At 37.8% G+C, this 18,850-nt stretch overlaps 1 protein-coding gene across 2 annotated transcripts in view; it reads right to left on the reverse strand.

Annotated features, from left to right (window-relative positions):
* HIPK3 (homeodomain interacting protein kinase 3) overlaps positions 1-18,850 on the reverse strand; it is a 75,654-nt gene that overhangs the window by 7,511 nt on the left and 49,293 nt on the right. Inside the window, exons 3-12 of one of the 2 annotated variants that reach the window (XM_074884434.1) lie at positions 14,794-14,917; positions 10,730-10,849; positions 8,764-8,850; positions 7,712-7,896; positions 6,765-6,924; positions 6,255-6,378; positions 2,621-2,742; positions 2,327-2,451; positions 2,057-2,218; positions 840-1,136 (exon numbers count right to left, since the gene is read on the reverse strand). In XM_074884434.1, coding sequence (XP_074740535.1) covers positions 840-1,136; positions 2,057-2,218; positions 2,327-2,451; positions 2,621-2,742; positions 6,255-6,378; positions 6,765-6,924; positions 7,712-7,896; positions 8,764-8,850; positions 10,730-10,849; positions 14,794-14,917 — 1,506 coding nt within the window. The remainder of the gene's footprint in view (positions 1-839; positions 1,137-2,056; positions 2,219-2,326; positions 2,452-2,620; positions 2,743-6,254; positions 6,379-6,764; positions 6,925-7,711; positions 7,897-8,763; positions 8,851-10,729; positions 10,850-14,793; positions 14,918-18,850) is intronic. The other variant, XM_074884435.1, reaches the window with a different exon arrangement.

An 18,850-nucleotide genomic window follows, 5' to 3' on the forward strand; every position in this document is an offset into this window, starting at 1 on the left:
ATTCTTTCCATACAGCACTGACTTAGGTGTAATTACAGAATAAAAAAGACGTCAAATATTAGAAATGGTCCCTTAAATGTAAATTAATACCCAATTCCTGATTTCTTTTACATCCAAAAGTTATTTTAAACCTTTTCAGTGTTTTTTTGGAAATTCTAGACTAAACATGCATGTTTTGAAACGTATTAAATGAGTAATTTTTTTACTGAATCAGTACTAAAACAAGTAGATAGAAGACTTTAATACAACAGTTCAGAGCCTTAAAACATTTGACAAAGTTTAGACTTAAAATACAAGTTCTTCCAATTCAGAATCATTACAAGTAAAAATAGTCAACAAACATTAAACTTTTAAGCCCTCGTTTAAAATGATACATGCTTCTTTGATAGCTTTGTGAAAGAACACTCCTCTGGCGGACCATACTCAGCATCTGCTTTTATACCCAAATGCACACCCTTTCATACTGTTAAGAGAAATACTTTTTACCCTTAGGTATGTAATATTATCTACTGGATGCTACTGTAGAGCGATAACATTGATTATAGAAAGCCAGAAGACTGATCTTCAACAATTAAATAGGGTATGACAACATTAAGAAAAAAAATATGCTGGACCTAGAAGTATTCTGTTTGAAAATGCCTAAGATCTATAGATTAATGAGGTAGACTTTTGAAAGTATTTTTCACTTTCAAATAATATCCTGCTCAGAGTTAACTTCTTAGTGAAATTTGATTAGAAGTGGATTGTCTTTTTTTAACTCAGATTCATTAAATACAGTAGCTATGCTAAGACAGCTATATTTAAGTAACACCTTAACAAAAGTAAACATCGATTCTTACTCTCTCAGTGAATGCGTTCGTCCTATGTCATCTTCATCTGTGTCACTGCTGATGGTGATCACGCTGACTGCTGGGCTGGGGGAGCCGGCAATGAAGATGGCCTGGCGCTGTTTGGTTGGAAGAGATGAATCAGGGGCCAGCCTGACCGATGCTTCACAACAGTTACTTTCCTGTCCTTCCGAGTTATGATTGTCCTGTGCTTCTATACAACTTATTCTCTTTACAGCCTTCAGGTTAAGTATCTTTGGAGATATAAAGGCTGAATTTTGGATATTGGTATTTTGTAACGCATTGCTCCTGTGAAGAAAACACACCACTTGATATTTAGTGAATCTCTACCAACAGACCTGAAAACTACTATTTTCAACAAAAACAAAGAAAGTAATGTAGACTAAACCACCAATTTTCTAAACTAATACAAAGAAAACCACAAAACAGTAAAGTCATAAATACATAGATGATTTCAGACATTAATAAAAAAAATCCAAACTACGTAATATCCAAGACAGAAATTTGCAACAACATTCAATACAATACATTGAAAATCCCATTTTCTTATAAAAGAAATTAAAATCCCATTTGGGCAAAAAACAAGCAAACAAAACCTGGTCAGACTTCCTGCAAAGATTCTCCCTGAAAACAAAAGCTGGTAGCCTCCAAATGAAATCCTTCCTTAACACAGGGCTGCTGACATTGCCCTTTGTAACCCATGCTTTCCCCTTTATTGAGCGCCCACACCTTTGTGAATACTTTGTATGGCAGTGGGGCATATTTTATTCAGCAAACAGCTGAAGAATTTTTGGTTACCAGTGAAAGAAAGACTATTCTTAAGATGACTGTAAGACATACTGCAACCGTGTTATGTAGTATCTCTTTACTTCTCTTTGTCTAAACCTGATATAACCTCATGCACATAAGCTTAGGAATATCTCATTAGAGTCACCTCCCCAAAGGCTATAAAGACAACGTTGCTACCGTGATAAGCACATACTAGTCAATAGGGACTAAAACCTCTTACTATTACAAGTATTTGTTCCATCTAGTCTGTATTACCAAAACAACATTGAAAACTTAGGGCAGAAAGGACAAATTTTTCCAAAAGACCATTTAAGTACAATTGTCACTAACAAACATTCCACTTTTCCAGGCTATTCCCCTTTCCGCTGAACAGCAACTACAGATACAATATCTTTGAATGTCTGAAATATTCGACCAACCTGTTCTGACACAGTTTGTTCCTCTTGGTAGCGGCAGGCTGAGGCCAGACAACATGTGCAATGCCCACACTAATTGGCTGAGGGGCAGACAAGGTTATCTGATGTGTTAAAAGAGGCTGCGGTATCATTGAATTGTAATGGGTGCCCTGGGTAATCATCTTCCTGCGGAAAAGTAAAGGAAGTTTTAAATTGCAAGTCATTTGCATCAGCATCTATAGATCTTGTTAAATCAAAGCCATTAAGGTACTGCACAAAAATATGTGGGCTTACCCCCAGTCTCCAAGCCTCTGTGGGCCAGCCACAGCATCAGAGGTCAGAGATGTAGCAGGAGCTGCCACTGGTGCTACTTGCTGCCATGCAGGAACCAGTATTTGCTGGGTCTGATTCGACCATGTCTGTGGTGAAGCAGAGAAGATTTCATGATACAGGGAATGACTGAACTTACGTTAGCTGCTTCTAGTTCAGCACAAAACAAAAGACCGACTGCAACTGAACTCTACAGGGCAAAAATATTTACTAACTAATAATAAAACAAATAAGATTTTTACTTTAGAGTAGGCCAACCTGAGAAAGGATTCCTGCTCGAATCTGTAGTGGCTGAATTGTGTGGGCTTGGGTCATCAACGGAATTGCATTATCCACCCTCAGGGAGAAACTGGTAGGTTTACTATGGTTTGTAGGAATTCCTATCAAGGAGAAAAGCATATACCCAAGCTTTAAGCAAAACACCAGTCTTATATATATTTTCTAAGCAAAATGAAAACATAAAGGATAATTTTGGAACACTTTACTATTTTTCCTTGATGTATTTATGATCTAACTCCCTAATTTAGACTTTCAAGCCAAATGAATCAACATCTAAAAGATTTTTGTGCTATTACTTATCTGCACAAATATTTGATGCTGTAATTTCCAGAAAGAACTGCCAATAGCTACTATTTGGAAACAGACTACTAGAAAGCAGAATGACTTTGCCAGAAAGGTCTGCAAAGCTAAGCATTTACTCTTTATCACAAATTATATTAAAGGTATTTGAAAGGAAGCAGACAAAAGCAAGTAGAACTGAATTTCAAAGCTTCTCACAACTGACTCCTGAACTTCCTATGCTCTGTATTTCCAGCTAGCTGAAACCCATTCCTCTTCGCTTTTATAGTTGGCAATACCACACGTATAATGCCCCTATTTGTTACCTTTTGTTATATCTCTTTTGTGGGAACCAGTGTAAAATTTTGTGTATGTTATCAAATATTTGCAATGGAATGCAAAGGAATAATCCTATTCCTCCCTTCATCAAAATAATGCAAACTGTAGCACTGTTGGAATATTACCACAAGCACATAATAGGAAAAAGATGCATCTCATGCCCTGTGTAGATTTCATTATTGCCACAGGAAACTAACAACATATAGCAAGGCTCCAATGTTTACTACTACTACTAATTTTTGACATAATAATGTTAAACTGAAATGAAATAGGATTTTTTTTTTTTCCAACAGATATTGCAACAGAACAGCTATGTTAGAAGAAAATACTGCCTAGGCAATATATTAATTTCATCTTCTAACTGCACTTTGTGTCTTGTGCTTTAGTCAAAGACTAAGTAATGGGTGTTTGGAGGTAACTGCTAAAGAACTATTAAACTAAGAATTAAATGTGGGGTGTTTTTTTAAAATCTTTACAGTAAAGGATGAAGGAAAATCTTCATCTGATGTAATCTCTCATGTCATAACACAATACTGAGATATAACCACGCAGTCCAAAGCTTTTAATTTTGAAACACTGTTGACTAATTTTTTCCACACAGCCATCTAGAACAGCAACATCTTCTCTCTGCCAAGAAGTAGCAAGCTTTAGCACTTCAGATATTCGACAGAGTAGCCAAGCAGGGAAACCTTGAAGCAGTGCCAGATACCATTAATATCCCCTCCCCTCTGTGCCAGCAGCTCGTCACCTATGTGATGAACACAATATATCCCCTTCACTCAGGCTGTAGCAGAATTTAAATTTGGAGATTTGTCATCAGAATAAGAGTACAGTATATAGATCACAGATAGAGTATTTGCCTGTACTGTTTCCTTTTCTATTATCATAGAATGGTTTGGGTTGCAAGGGCCCTTAAAGATCATCTAGTCCACTAGCCCAGGTTGCTCAAATCCCCGTCCACTTCCAGGGCCTTGAACCCTTCCAGGGAGGGGGCAGCCACAGTTTCTCTGGGCAACCTGTGCCAGTGTCTCACCACCCTCACAGGGAAGAATTTCTTCCTTATATCTAATCTGAACTACCCTCTTTCAGTTTAAAACCATTACCCCTCACCCTACCCCTACACCCCCAATAAAGAATCCCTTCACAGCTTTCCTGTAGCCCCTTTAAGGACTGGAAGGCTGCTATAAGGTCTCCCTGGAGCCTTCTCCTCTAAAGTGCTAAATAATCATTTATTCATATGAATTTCATTCGTATAATGAAAACAGAAGGGTTTTTAAATTATGGATTATGTCATTGTGTAAAGCATATATACAATTTAAGTCAGAAATTACTTAGCCATACTAAGTGCTCAGAAGGAAATCTGTGTGAAGCTATGCATGTAGCTCTTACAGCCTCTGACACTCTGCACGGTAAATACACATAGCTTCCATGAGTTTCTGGAACCCAAGACAGATGCAGCCAGCACAAATAACATTACTGAAAGCCTGCTGCAGCTGTCTTTATCTAAAGGGATAGAGTTCTCTAAGTTCAGGGTAAAAGTGGTTTGGGGTTTTTTTCCCCCGAGTGAATCTAGTGTGATTTCTAGAACTTCAAAATGCAGAGGGAGAATTAAGGAGGACTTTGAAAGTCATTCTTAAAAACCCTACTTCCTATAAACTCCATCATTTCAAGATCTGATCTCAACATGAAGCTGAACATCACCAAGACAGATAAATTGCATCTTTGGAGATGAAGACTATAATCAAGCTGACTTAATAAGCAAACAATATAAACTACCTTTCCCTCTCCATAAATGACTATTACTAGTATATGAAAGGCTGCTTTTCATTAGCTCCTCTTTGATCAGCCCATTATAAACACAAAAACCAAGTTTTTCTTGATATATTCTGAGATCTAAATGAGGTTTTAAAGACTCCTCCAAAAAATAAGACCTACATTTTTATGATGCAAATACAGGTTTTTAGGAAACAGAGGTCAACTGCATTACCATGTGTCCTTCTAGAGATGCATATGCTTATTTGTTCATTTTCTACACTGCAGAAATACCTCCATACTAGCATTTCCACCTTGCAGTCTTCCAAATGTTTCTGAGAATTAAATTCTCACCCAATAATTTCTTTCAATAAATACAAAATTGTATGCTTAAATCAATATTATCCTTTGTAATACAGGAGCGTTCAGCCAAGCTGCCCTTTCCTCCTCAGAGCACAATGCAATGAAAATTCTCAAAGATGTAGTTATGTGTTTTTCAGCCATCAGAAAGCTGTGGCAGTTCTATCCAGCTGTCCTGGTTCATCATAACTGCAGGACAGTAAATGTGACAGGGTTTACATAGGGCAGCTACATCCTTAAAAGAAGCCTCAAGTTTCCAGATGTTTTCTTAAACATTCACTTTGAAGTCCAATAAAAAAAAACCAACTTTACTATCCAGACAGATTTATCACAAGAACTGTTATGTTTTCTTATCCTTACCCCTAGGATACCCTACGGCTGTAGCTGGAGGAGGGGGAAGAAAAGAAAATAAAAGAAAAAGCAACCCCCAAACCACAACCACATCAACAAACAAAAAAACCCCAACATACACAGACCCACCAAAAAAGAAACAAAAAAACGCACCACTAAAAAATCCACCACAACACTGATATTCCCTTCATCTTGTTTCCTCTCAAATTTTATTTCAGAATACCCTCCTGTCTTGCTTCAACTTTTACAATGTCCCTTTATTTTATCCAAGATATGTATATATGTACACATATCTATGTGCGTGTGGTATACTCTGGATTGCTTAAACCATTTTCTGCAGATGCTGCTTTGCTATTTCTTTCAGAAAGGTGCAATGTATCTGGATCTGACTCACATGCTACTTTTTTAATGACATGATAAAGTCCTTTTAAGTATATAGCTTAAGTGGATATAATGGAAAACTCAAATATTGCTAACAGACAGACAGTTACACTAATATTTTAGGAACTGTAAGAATTACAATTCAACATACCTTGAATAGTAGGAGGACATATAATCAACGCCTGTTGGAAAACATCACTGCAACCAAACTGAGCAGTTCCTGCCTGCAGTGGTATCCCTCGGTGCAAAACTGAATGGGCAGATGCAGTTAGTGCCTATGGGAACAGATTCAATACAGGCAACATTATAACTGTGAATCTATATCTCTCACACACTTGTCCCACCAGTTTATATAATAAACAACTAAAAAACAAAACCAAAACAACTTCTAAGCATTAAAATTTCAACTACATTTCACAGGAAGGGATCCCGTTTGGCCACTGGAGGGCACTACAATACAGCGCTGCTTTGCTACAGCAACCCCAGTTTGTAACTTCATTTTGGAACGGACTGAATGATTTGTTTAAAACACTAGGAAAAAAATGAGAGTAAAAGACAGAAGATTTTGTCACTTAACAGATGTACTTTTTTTCAATTATGAAATTATTTAGAGAAACGGCATTAACGGAGTTTATAATTTTTTAAAAAAAATTGTTTTTACCTGACTTCTTACCGGACCAATTTTGGTAAAGCTCGCAGTCAGATTAGCTGCACTGCCTGAGGCAACTGGTCTCATAAGCGATGTTTTATTGCGGTTACTTAAGTCATACAAATTTGATCTGCATTTGCAAATATCCATGATATGAAAACAGGACTTCACTCTATCAAAACCAGAAAAGAAGTTGCTGTAATTAGAATTTCATGTCGTTAAATGTACAAAACAATACCCCAGAACAAGGAAAAAAAAAAAAAAAAAGTAGTTCAAAGCCCACATTTCCATGCTTCACAGAATGGCATCATACACAGAAGTAGAAAAAAAAAAAAGAAATCCCGCTATTACTATGTTCACGTTAAGCCTTTGTAATCCACATTTTAAGATCAAGAAGAATACTGCTATTTCCTGCTCCTCGCGTCTAACACCATTTCCTAACAACTGTGTACCAGCAGGAAGGATAGTAAACTGAATGGATGGAAAGCTTTTTCAGTGAAACACTTGCACTTTAGGAAATCCACAACGAAAGAAACACACAATTCCAGAACAGCAAGAAAACTTTCAATATATTCCACATTAACCATGCATAAAAGAAGGTATCCGAGTTGTTCATCTCGAGAGGAAATGCCTACCCTAGCTCTCAATGACTGACAGGAACTAAGGCTGTTCACACTTCCAAAAACCAAGCCCAAGTTTCTGCAGTGTTGGAATTTAAGAACCAGGCATTAAAATGGTAACTTAGATATCTATTGCTTTAAAGGTAACTTTTCAGAAAAAAATCGTAGTTTCCTTGACCAAGTAGATGTATTTAATTTCGCAAGCACTTGAAAGAATTCTCTAAGACATTACAAAAATGACAAAAGATTTTTCTCTCTGATAGCAGAAGAAACAACACTATTATACACGTGAATCACTACAACAGAGATTTAAAAGAAGAATTTTTGTGTGTTACATACTGGTTGCTATGAGGAAAATCAAGGAGGTGCTTCATGGTAACAAAAGAATGGTTCAGGGTCTCAGCTGGAGTGATTCTTAGATCAGCGTCGATAAGCAACATTTTCTTCAACAGACTGACAAATTCCCTCCTATCTGCTTTCTCTGCCAACAGGTCACTTCCTTCCAAATCCATCACCATGTTCACCTGGCATTGAGCAAAACAGTCAAATAGAAGATATGCATATTAGTTTAACTTTTTCTGTTATTGTTTTCTACTATAAAATAGTAATATTCAATGATTTTATCATGCGAGGCATTGGCTTATCCCAACACAGTTGGCTTGGAATTGTGACATTCCTCTGCACACACACTACTCCCCTTGCAACCTCCCCAGCTAAAAACCCCTGAAGGCTTTAATTCCAGTATGGGACATGGAATTTAAGTAGTAAGATTTGGGATAAAGGCCTTTATATGGTCTTACTTAAACTACAGAGGTAATCTCCAAAAAACAATTTCAAATGTGTATTAATGCCAATCCCGTAAAAATATTTTTTTATTCTCTTTTCAAGATATAGAAGAGAACGAAAAATTTCCTTTTGTTATTGACTAGAGAGTTTTAAAGCTAAAGAAAAGTGAAGAAACATTTATTTTTTTAAAAAAAAGAAAGGAAAAAATAATTACACTGAGAATTATATTGTTAAAATAGCAGAATTATACTGGAAATTATATAGTTAAGATAACAGGATCCGTATGTGTTCTTTTTTAACCCAGAATGGCAGATAAGGTGGAAGCGAAAGTACACATTACACATAAAATGGAAGGGCTCCCCCACCACAAGGACAGGGACTATTGTTTAACACAAGCAATGACAAAGGAAGATTTTTATAAAAAGCCCAAAGGGCTGACATAGCTAGACATTTTCCTTAGGACAACAATATACAGAGAAGAATGGAGATGAATGATATACAATAAATAATATTCTAAAAGGTGTTTATTTCAAAATGAGTAAAATATTTTAAAATCACCATTCCCCCACATTCCTTTAGCAAAGGAAGAACTCTTTAATACTCACGTGCACTATATCATCCAAACTGTTGAAAATATACTTTCTGGCCTCTTTAGACTTCATACCTGTCTCTGCCTCGTGCTCTTCCAATGTCTCAAAAAGAAAAGGAAAGCTGAGTTTAGAAGTTGACAATAAAGGTCACATATTTGAAGTTACTTTGTAGTTATTTATTGACCTAAAACCCCTGTTTTTAAAAAAGTAATTAATATTTTAACTCTGTATTTGTATGCTGCTTTGCTGCCTAGTTTCATTTTCTAAATTAAAATACAAAACCTACTAAATTTCACATCTGACTAATCACAGTACTGGATTACAATAGATGGTTTGTAAATCATACAGGAAGTGCTGAAAGCCTAGCAAAAAGTTGTTTAAGGAAACTCTCTTGTGTGCTTATATTTTTATATATCACAGATTTTCTATCACTTGCATTTTACCAATTTCCTTAAACTTAGACCTTTAACTACAAACAGCAGCAACATCATATCACTGTAAAAAACAAAACAAAACCCAGGCAGACTGTTCAATTTCTCTTTGCTTTCTCTTTTCTTTCGTTATTTTTATACTTTTATTCCTCCATATACATAACAGTTGGTTTAAGTATTTAAATATTGAAGTATGAAACAAACAACTAAATCCTAGAGAACAAATGCAATCACTCAGTGATTTATGAGCTGGAATACCACTTCCTGTTACAATTTTCCTCCTTCAACACAGACAGCACCAGTAGGCTGGTGTTGCAAGAGGCAAGGCAGGACTGCAGGAAAAAAAAAAAAAAAAAAATAACAATAGAGATTACAGAAAAGTTCCCAAAATTAACTTTGGCAAAAACTGTTGAGTAATGACCAGTGGTCCATACCAAAACTCCTTTCTTCCCCCAAAACAGCATTTAGTCTGATGCAAGAGAATTAACCTCTGCAAGGTAACAGCTTCTGAAAATGGGGAGGGCTGTTTGCATCAAGAACTTGTTTAGGTTCTCCGATACGGAGAAGCCAGGTGTAAAGTGCCACCTAATGATCAACTGCCCAAAAAACCAGAATACTGGAATAATCAGGACTGTGTAATTGGAGAATCCTTACATAACCTGACCCTGCAGCGTTACGACAAGGCAGCCCGGCCCCAGCCGCTTGGCCCAACGCGCGCCGGGGATTTATGAAGTTACTGTGGAGAGTTACACAACCTGTGCTTTGAGCTCGTCAGCTGTTTGTTACTGCAGAAGTTTTATGTCAACTGTAACTGTTTCCTAACTCCCCGAGTCCTCCGTAAATTCAGTGAAGCTGCACCATGAAGCAATACAATTTAAAATAAAATATATATATATTTGCATAGAAAGTTAAAGTTCTGCTTATGGCTAGTGTGCAATAGTGTTGCTTAGAGAGAAGCAAGGTGTATAGACCATAAAAGTCCATTTTTTAAAATTTTGTGTGTTTTCATTGTATTGCAGCTTTGAGCCAACAAAGACTGTTTTAGCAGGAGATCTGAAGGAAATGAGCTGTACAGTCATGTTGTTTCTTAATCTCCTTTTTCTCCTAGGTACTTCTGATCGCAAAGCCAGTTTTGAACAAACTTTGACAGAGCAGTTTGGGCCTCCGAGACAAATTCTTTAAAGTGAAAAGCAGTAACTGAGCAAGGAAAAAAGACAAAACAAAACAAAAAACTAAAACACCACCTAAATTAGTACCTCTGGAGATGTGAGGCTTAATTTGAATTGTCCACGGGGCAGGCCTGCACTGGCTGCCGCACAGCCTGGCAGCGGCACCAGACCTGCCTCTGGGCCAGCCAGCAGGAGGAAAAGCAGGCATGAGCTCGGAGTGCTGGTTTGGGGGAATGGGAGAAATGGAAGGGACACAGAGCAGGGACTGATAAAAAACACAGGAGGTGCAGAAGGGAGCTAACAGTGTTGTAGCGATTCTTGGCCTCTGGTTTCTCTGCTCACAAAGTAATATACTGTTTTCTACTACATTATACTGTTTACCTTTAATCTCCAACTAGAATATGGTGCATCCGTTTCTCTACAGAAAAATCTTGCAGTTTTCGTTCCCATGCTTAACAACTGCTCCCCTGGCAAACCTTGGGTCTGTGAAATGTAACGAATCTGAGGAAAGGAAAAAAACAAAAAAGCCAAAAAAACATGGGAAATAATTTACTTCTGACTTTCAAAACCTGATCCACAGCTAAAAGCTTGTCATTTCATTTAAAAAAAGGCAAAATGAACCACCCTTAAAGCTCCACAGTTCAACAGCTACATCTTACATAGGGGAGAAACCTAACACTGAGTGCTTGATACTGCGCGCTCAGTCTCTCAGAGAAAGCCATACATAAACAAATCTCTGAGGTGACCTATATAAGCAAGCTTTTAAAGTTCAGTCACAGAAGTGAGGAGCTGGGGAGAGTGGCTGTCATTACCTCCTCAACCCATTCAAATCCTAAATGTAATCTTTCGACACAGCGCTTAGGGATATGCTGTAGTTGGGAACTATCAGTGTGAGGTTAATGGTTGGACTGGATGATCTTCAAGGTCCTTTCCAACCGAGATGATTCTGTGATTCTGTAATATTTCATTCTAAACAGGAAAATTAGTAGGAGTGCTTTGCTTGCATACAGAATTTCAAATAATTTTTTTGCATACTCTCACAAGACTAGATAAAAATCCTTCCCGTTTGCTGTTTCCTGTGTATCAGTCTTTTACATGCCTAACACACCTGCGTTCCAAGGAAATGTTCCACTTGGAAAGGGAGTGCATGTACAACCTCTAGGCATCCAGCAAAAGACACTGTCCTTGTCTGAGAAAATCTGCTACTGAATGCGATGGGAATGGACTAGCTTTATGCCTGAAATGGTCAGATGCTCTTTTCCACTGAAATGATCAACATGCAATTATTTTAGAATATGATTTACTACGCATTTTGCATTACCTTTCTTATAGTTGATGATTAAAGTATTATCTAAACCAGTTAAGGTTCAAGGCTGCAACAGAAATCTGTTGAAACAACATGTTATGATGTGTTTTAACTACCGTATATGCAACATTAACAACAATAACAAGGAGAGAGTGGTGAAATACACCAAACCAGAAACTGGGAGATGAGAAGATGAATTCAACGGATGACAGAGGACGTGAGAGCTAGAAGCACCTCAGAGGAGAAAAACTGATGGACAGTAGAGAGGAAAGGTACATGCAAGGCTTCTGCTGAAAAATAAGTGACAGACCAAAGTGGGGAGGAACTAAACGCAATGCTGCCAACTTTCGGTATTTGGTATCCTCCAGAATTCCTTACATCAGGAAGCAGAGGGAATCCCACTCTGACCAGAAATATTTCTAGGTCATTTAGTTGTTTTCTAAGCATATTATAAAGTCTTAGAAATTAGGGGGGAAAAGACAATGCATTAATTCAAAAGTTTAGCAGTTAAGCACCTGTGCCTGTTTTTAATGAGTATTAAATCTCAGAAGACACAGCTATTTTCCACTGAGAAGTACAGCTGTTACTGGTTATAATCACAAATGAATATAATAACCAAGAGCTTCCTTTCAAGGGCTAGCGTGTTGATTGCCACATACCAGGAGGACAGGGGGAAAGGCAGCACAAAGCCCTTGCCTGTTCATTTACTCAGTGACACACACCACATAGCAGGAGGAAAGGAATTTACTTAGGAGCCATCTCCTACGAATGCTGTACTCATATACACTGAGGAAAACTCCGAATCAAATTTCTCCAAAGCAAGCTTTGCAGACCTGCTTGAGCACAATGACAAGTCTGTCTCAAGTAAGGTAATTCCTGCTGGTGCAGAAGAGGTTACAGCTCCTCTTCCACCACGACTTCTCCAACATGATAATCAGACAAGTTGCTAGACAAGTTATTAACTGACGCTTCCAGCGAACTTGAATGATAAGTCTGTCTTTAACTAAATGTCTTTTAAACTCAGTATTCACTTGTAAAGCAAGCAGAAAATCTTACGGGCATCAAGATTAACCCCTAATCCATGTAGTCCTTTACATGAAGTACAGCATCCTGGAAGGTGGCTGTCATTGGTGACAACACTGTTTACTTGCACTGTCCAGCTGTATCTAGAGGTTGAGCCATGTTGGCCCTCGGCCTACTACATCAAGAAACAAGTGATAGAAATAGGCTGTCATAAGGACCTGGCTCCCTAAAACTGAGAAAAGATAAGCCAATGAGCACTCTGAAGGTAGGCACTCTGTGCGACATATTAAACTGCCTTCATCTGCCTGGGTTTCATACATGACAAGATGGCTGTGGTGCAGCAGGGGAAAGAAGGTCTTGTCTTTTCAAATGAGACTCTGTGTTATTCTGAAAAAACATCCTCATAACCATGAGCTTGAGCTTTACACTTACTGCTCTCTGTACAGAAGTCAGAGGCTCACGGCTACGTAAGTCTGTTGGCACACATTAATTAACAGTCTGGGCTGCTGCCATCATGACAAATCACAAGTTAATCTGAACAAAGAATTGGGACACAGGCAGCATTTTCCACCACTCAAACCACTACTTCATCGTAAGTGACTGAAGATGTGGTCCAAAGCCACGTTCCACATGTAGAAGCAGCATCTGCCTATATGCATGATCATGATCAGAGGACCATGAACTGGGCTTACAGGTCCTTCCTCACCCCCAGCAGCATCCCTTTTAACATCTATTTATAGCAGTACAGGGGTCAAAAGTTGAAGCAATCCTGGAAATTACATATTTTTGGCCCCTCCCCCCCCCCCCCTTTTTTTTTTTTTCAAAGTCCAGATACCCTGCAGTTTCTTTCAAAATAAAAGCTAAATAAATCTGCCAAGGTCTTGGAAATTTTTGACACAGTAATATATATTTTTTTTTTAAAAAAAAATGCCTTCACTTTTTCTTAAAGAGTATAGTGAATTATATGGTTGTTGTTTCCTCTTTCGTTCTCCATTTTAACAGTAACACCCTGCACAAAGGTCCTCTAAATGCATCAAAGTATTAACCCTTGTTCCACTCTTAGCTCACTGCCTACCCATAAAACACTGAATTTTGTGTAAATAAACTGAAATATGAAATGTTACCAAAATCAACACAAAATCAATATATCCCTTGACAGTGGCTTTAACAAACAATTTTTTAGAAAAGTTGGTTTGATCTGTAAGTACAGGGAGCCAAAAGCCCTACCTACATGAAGATCAGGATTTGTATAACCTAAATAACATGCTGGAGGAACTTCCCCTAAACTGAATTTTGAATCAAAGATGTAGAAGTTAATAAGAAGCTAGTGCTGTTACATCTGGGATTTTCGGGAGACTTCTTCGCTTCAAAGTTCAAAACCAGGTGGGGATTTGTCAGAATACTGATTACATTCCTTCCGAATTTCCACATTACGCTACAAAATTAAAGACTTCTCTCTCTTAAGTGTTTTAAATAGAATGTTCTATATCTTTCATTAGAAACAACCTTTTTTTAAGTCAGCTCACAAGTGCCAGTGGTGTCAGTAGTTGAAAACTCCACCAAAGGAAAGGCACAGCTTTACCATTGCATTTATACAGTATTATTGTGACAGTTGATTCTTGTTCCTCATGAAGTATAGGCTCCCAAATCTTTGAGCTATGCTGGATTTCCAGAAAACATCAGGAATTATTCAGATGACAACTAATCCTGATACCTGAACAGACATTCCAGAGTCAACTCTGTTCATGGCAAGTGAAAGAGAAATTATAATGCAGTGATGGTGGCCACAAACTTTGGCTTCCATCAGAAAAAGCAGCTTCAATACTAACATTTATTTTGCAAGACAGGAATAAAAAAAGTGGGGTTTTTTTTTAAAAAAAAAAAAAAAGGACAAATTAAAATTTAATTCAGAAAAGCAGCACAATATACAGTTTGATCTAGAAACAGTATTTATGTTTCTAGGACAATCAATAAGACTAAATTAAAAGGACTAAACAGACTTGAAGAAATACTACTTAATAGGGGATATTATTAACATTTGAAATCCTGGATTTAATGATCTGAAATTCTTAAGTTGCAGAAAGCGTGCATATGCTTGTGAAATTTATTCTACTACCTGGTCATATTCCAGTGCTCCTGGGTACAGTGGCCATCCAAGAAACAGCTCTGCAATCACACACCCTAACGACCACATGTCTATGGCTTCACAAAACGGCAATCCCAGTATGATCTCTGGTGCTCTGCAAATTAAACATGGTTACTGAATTTTTTCCTTGGGGAAAAAAAGATAATTCAACAATCCAACATGGCAAAAAACCCCAAATCAAAGCAAAACTAAATCTGTTATTTGAAAACACAGGCTAATTATTTCAATCAAATCATAGGATCAGAAATTGCATTTTTCTTTATCTAGATAATCCGTGGTAAAATTTTGCAGCTCCAAGACATTTTTCTCCTACAAATATCAGTTTGCTACATATACGAAAATAATTGATTGGCCTGAAAAACAGAATGCCAATGATTCAACATTTTTGCCTTTCCTCCAGTATGTCCCACCAAATGATTTGTTCACTCAATGCCATATGCCTGTAACTACATTCTAAACACAATACAGTCATTTATCTCAAAAACAAACAAAAAGTTTTATCTGAAAATCCACTTGCACAATTCCCAACTGGACAGTTCACTTAAAGCTATTTAAAATATCAATTTAATCACGTAACTGCAAATCCCTTAATACACTCAAATCAGTTCAATGTGATCAATTTTTAAATCACTTAAATGAAAACACTGCACTTGGTAAAGAAAGCAGGTCTTATTTTTCACCTAAAATGAATGTGAATTATTTAACCAACAGTATTTGACTTTAGCAGCTGTGTCAATACCAATTTCTCTAGTTCTTGAGTACAGAAATAAAGGGGCTTTTAACGTTTCTGTTCACGTGGAACAAAACTCAAGTATTTCACAGATATCCATTTTAATTGCATTTGTTCTTTTTAAACTTTCCCTCCCAGTTCATTCAAGCTATTAACAGGGAAAAGAATTAAAATATATCTGCATGCTAATACAGAAAGACACCTGGAGATGTAAAGTATTATTTAAAGCATCACACTATAACGTGATTTACTTCTAAAACAGACAATCTGTTGTTAGCTTAATATGTCAGAGAATAGTAGGAAGGTGGTTAAAACTAACAGAGTAATTCTCATTGCAGCTGGGCATTCAATTGACCAGGCAACACTCTGGTGGGGAAAATCATGATTTCTCACCTGTGTAAAAGCTTAAGAAAAATCTTGCACTTCAACACATGTTGCTGTATCATATTGACATTCCACACACAAAACAATCTTTGGCCATAATAAATTCCTACATATCTCATTTATCTTCTCCTCTAACATTTACCTTTATCAAAATATTCTTTAATTCACCAAAATGTACCGGATTGGAACAAAATCCTATTTTCATGCTACACTGAGATAAAGAAGCTATTTTGCAGTATATAGTAGACCAAGCGCTGAAGCATCTCCATCCCTTTTCACAAGGAGTAGTTGGCAGAAGCTGTACGTAAACATACTCCAAACTCCAAGGATGCACATCCACTGCCGGGGAAGGACTCCCAATGCTCTGCCTCATCCCTGACCACTGAAACCACCTGGGTTTCTGCTATGGAGAAAATCCAAAACTTTCCACAGATAAGAAAGTCTACAGGACAGGATATACTGTTAAATATTTATGCACTTTCCATTCATGCCAGCGCTTCAGTTCTTCCCATCCCTGTCACAAACCGTTTCAGATGTGATTATATGAAGGATAAATCTTGTCACACTGGCAGTGAAACAGGAGAAGCTCAGTTTTCTACTGCCTTCAAAGATTTGATTACAATAAACTTCTAGGGATCAAACATAATGTATTTTTGTAATGCGGGATCATGACACTGCAGTAAGTATTAGCTAGTTTCGTTATCCGAGAAATAAATTTAATATATCTAGATGCCGCAAGACTAGAAATAGCTGTAAGAAACGTCTGCCTTCGGCCGCTGGCTGGGTGCCAGCCTGCATACGGTTGTTACAGATATCTGTTAAAATACACTTCCTTTTGTTGTATTATGTTACAGGCCTGAATAGTTAATGAATATACACACAGCCTATGGATATAGGGGCTTTAACAAATGCTTCTGCTAAAATAAGCTCTTTAAAACCTCTTACATTTACTCAATGGTTAATATGTGCACTGCATAAAAATAGCCACCGTCGGTCAGTCTATTGCTTGTCTCTTTTGAGGGATAGGACTGCAAATAAAAGAAGGATAAGGGTAGATATGATGAGAATAAAAAAAAGAATCTACCGTATATAGTTTCTATATAGTAATCTGTTAGTTTTTCAGGGTTATCAACTAGTTCTATTGGTAAATATATAATAAAAGTGCTAATAAATCTAAGGAAAAGGGTTGTATTTAAGGAGAGGCAAGACTAGTGCTCCTCACTTCCCAACACCTGACCTGCCATCCAGAAAGGAAGAAAAAATAAATGTGCTTCCAAACAGGGCTACCCGCACCTCACTACAGTACAGTGAAAAATAATTTTCAGGCTAGCTTCGAGTGAGGACAATGAAGAGCTGCTACTCCACAAAAATGTCAAATTTGCTTTTTTCAGGTTTAACTGCTCTACCATGGCCTCATTGCTGGTCCTTAAAATGGAGTAACTCTCCCACAGAAAAGTTACAAGAGAACTTGCACTAGGTTTGATTACATTCAGATTGGTTTTAAGCAGCTCAAATATTTTTGATAAAGGAAAACAGTTTGTTAACAGTACGCTCAAAAGCGCCTTTCCCCTCTCCTTTTAAACTTCCAGTTAAAATCTATTTGGACAATCAGGGAGGAAAGGGTTATAGAGGAGAGAGCAATTCTTCAATTTTTATTTTTTTAAGATGATCCACAGCTCTTTTTTCACGTAAGAAAGAGTTTTACATACAGCTTAAAAGGAAGGTATTCCCTTTCCTAACTACCACCATAGACACTACATTAAGTGGTAGGAACTCCAGATGTCCCAACACAGTCACTTTAACATCAGATTATTCAAAATAGACTGTAACTTAGTACTTTTCTCTCTCAAATAACACCACACACACTACTGCTTAGTATCTACTGCAGATGACAGGATGCTCAGTACACCAGAAGCTACTGTAGTCCCCAACTTAGCAGACAGCATCTGTTTTCCCACACCAAGACATCAACAAGAACAACAGAATTTTCTAAACTTCTTCAGGATACCAAATCTTACTTAAATGTACACTTAAATGAAATCAAAAGTAAGATTTTACAGAGAGAGCATCTACTTTCTTTTTATCAATGTTAACTAAACATCCTGGCTTGCATCAGCAATAGCTTGGCCAGCAGGGACAGGGAAGGGATCTCACCCCTATACTCGGCACTGGTGAGGCCACACCTCAATTACTGTGTTCAGTTTTGGGCCCCTCACTCCAAAAAGGACATTGAATGACTCGAGTGTGTCCAGAGAAGGGCAACGAAGCTGGTGCAGGGTCTGGAGCACAGGTCTGATGGGGGGCGGCTGAGGGAACGGGGGGGTTTAGTCTGGAGAAGAGGAGGCTGAGGGGAGACCTCATCGCCCTCTACAACTACCTGAAAGGAGGGTGCAGAGATGGGGGGATGAGTCTCTTGAACCAAGGAACAAGCGATAGGACAAGAGGGAATGGCCTCAAGTTGCACCAGGGAAGGTTTAGACTGGATATGAGGAAGCATTTCTTTACAGAACAGGTTGTGAGGCGTTGGAATGGGCTGCCCCGGGGAAGCGGGGGGGGAGTCCCCATCCCTGGAGGGGTTGAAGAGTGGGGTTGACCCAGAGCTGAGGGATCTGGTGGAGTTGGGAACGGTCAGTGTGAGGTTAATGGTTGGACTGGATGATCTTCAAGGTCTTTTCCAACCTAGATGATTCTGTGATTAATTAGAAACATTAGCAGAGACCTTCATTTAGAATTTGAAATGCAGTATTACTACACTGGAAAAATTCACTTTATTAAGCAACAATTCCTAGACTAAAACATCTGAAATCCTCCTTTCTTGCTTGGCACAGCAATGCTCAATTCAACTCTCTTGAAGCAGACTTTTCAATTTGAAATATCTAAAAAGATGAAAGACACAAATGAATATTTGCTTCA

This window comes from Strix uralensis, chromosome 15 (genome assembly GCF_047716275.1).
Source record: "Strix uralensis isolate ZFMK-TIS-50842 chromosome 15, bStrUra1, whole genome shotgun sequence".
Lineage (NCBI taxonomy): Eukaryota > Metazoa > Chordata > Aves > Strigiformes > Strigidae > Strix > Strix uralensis.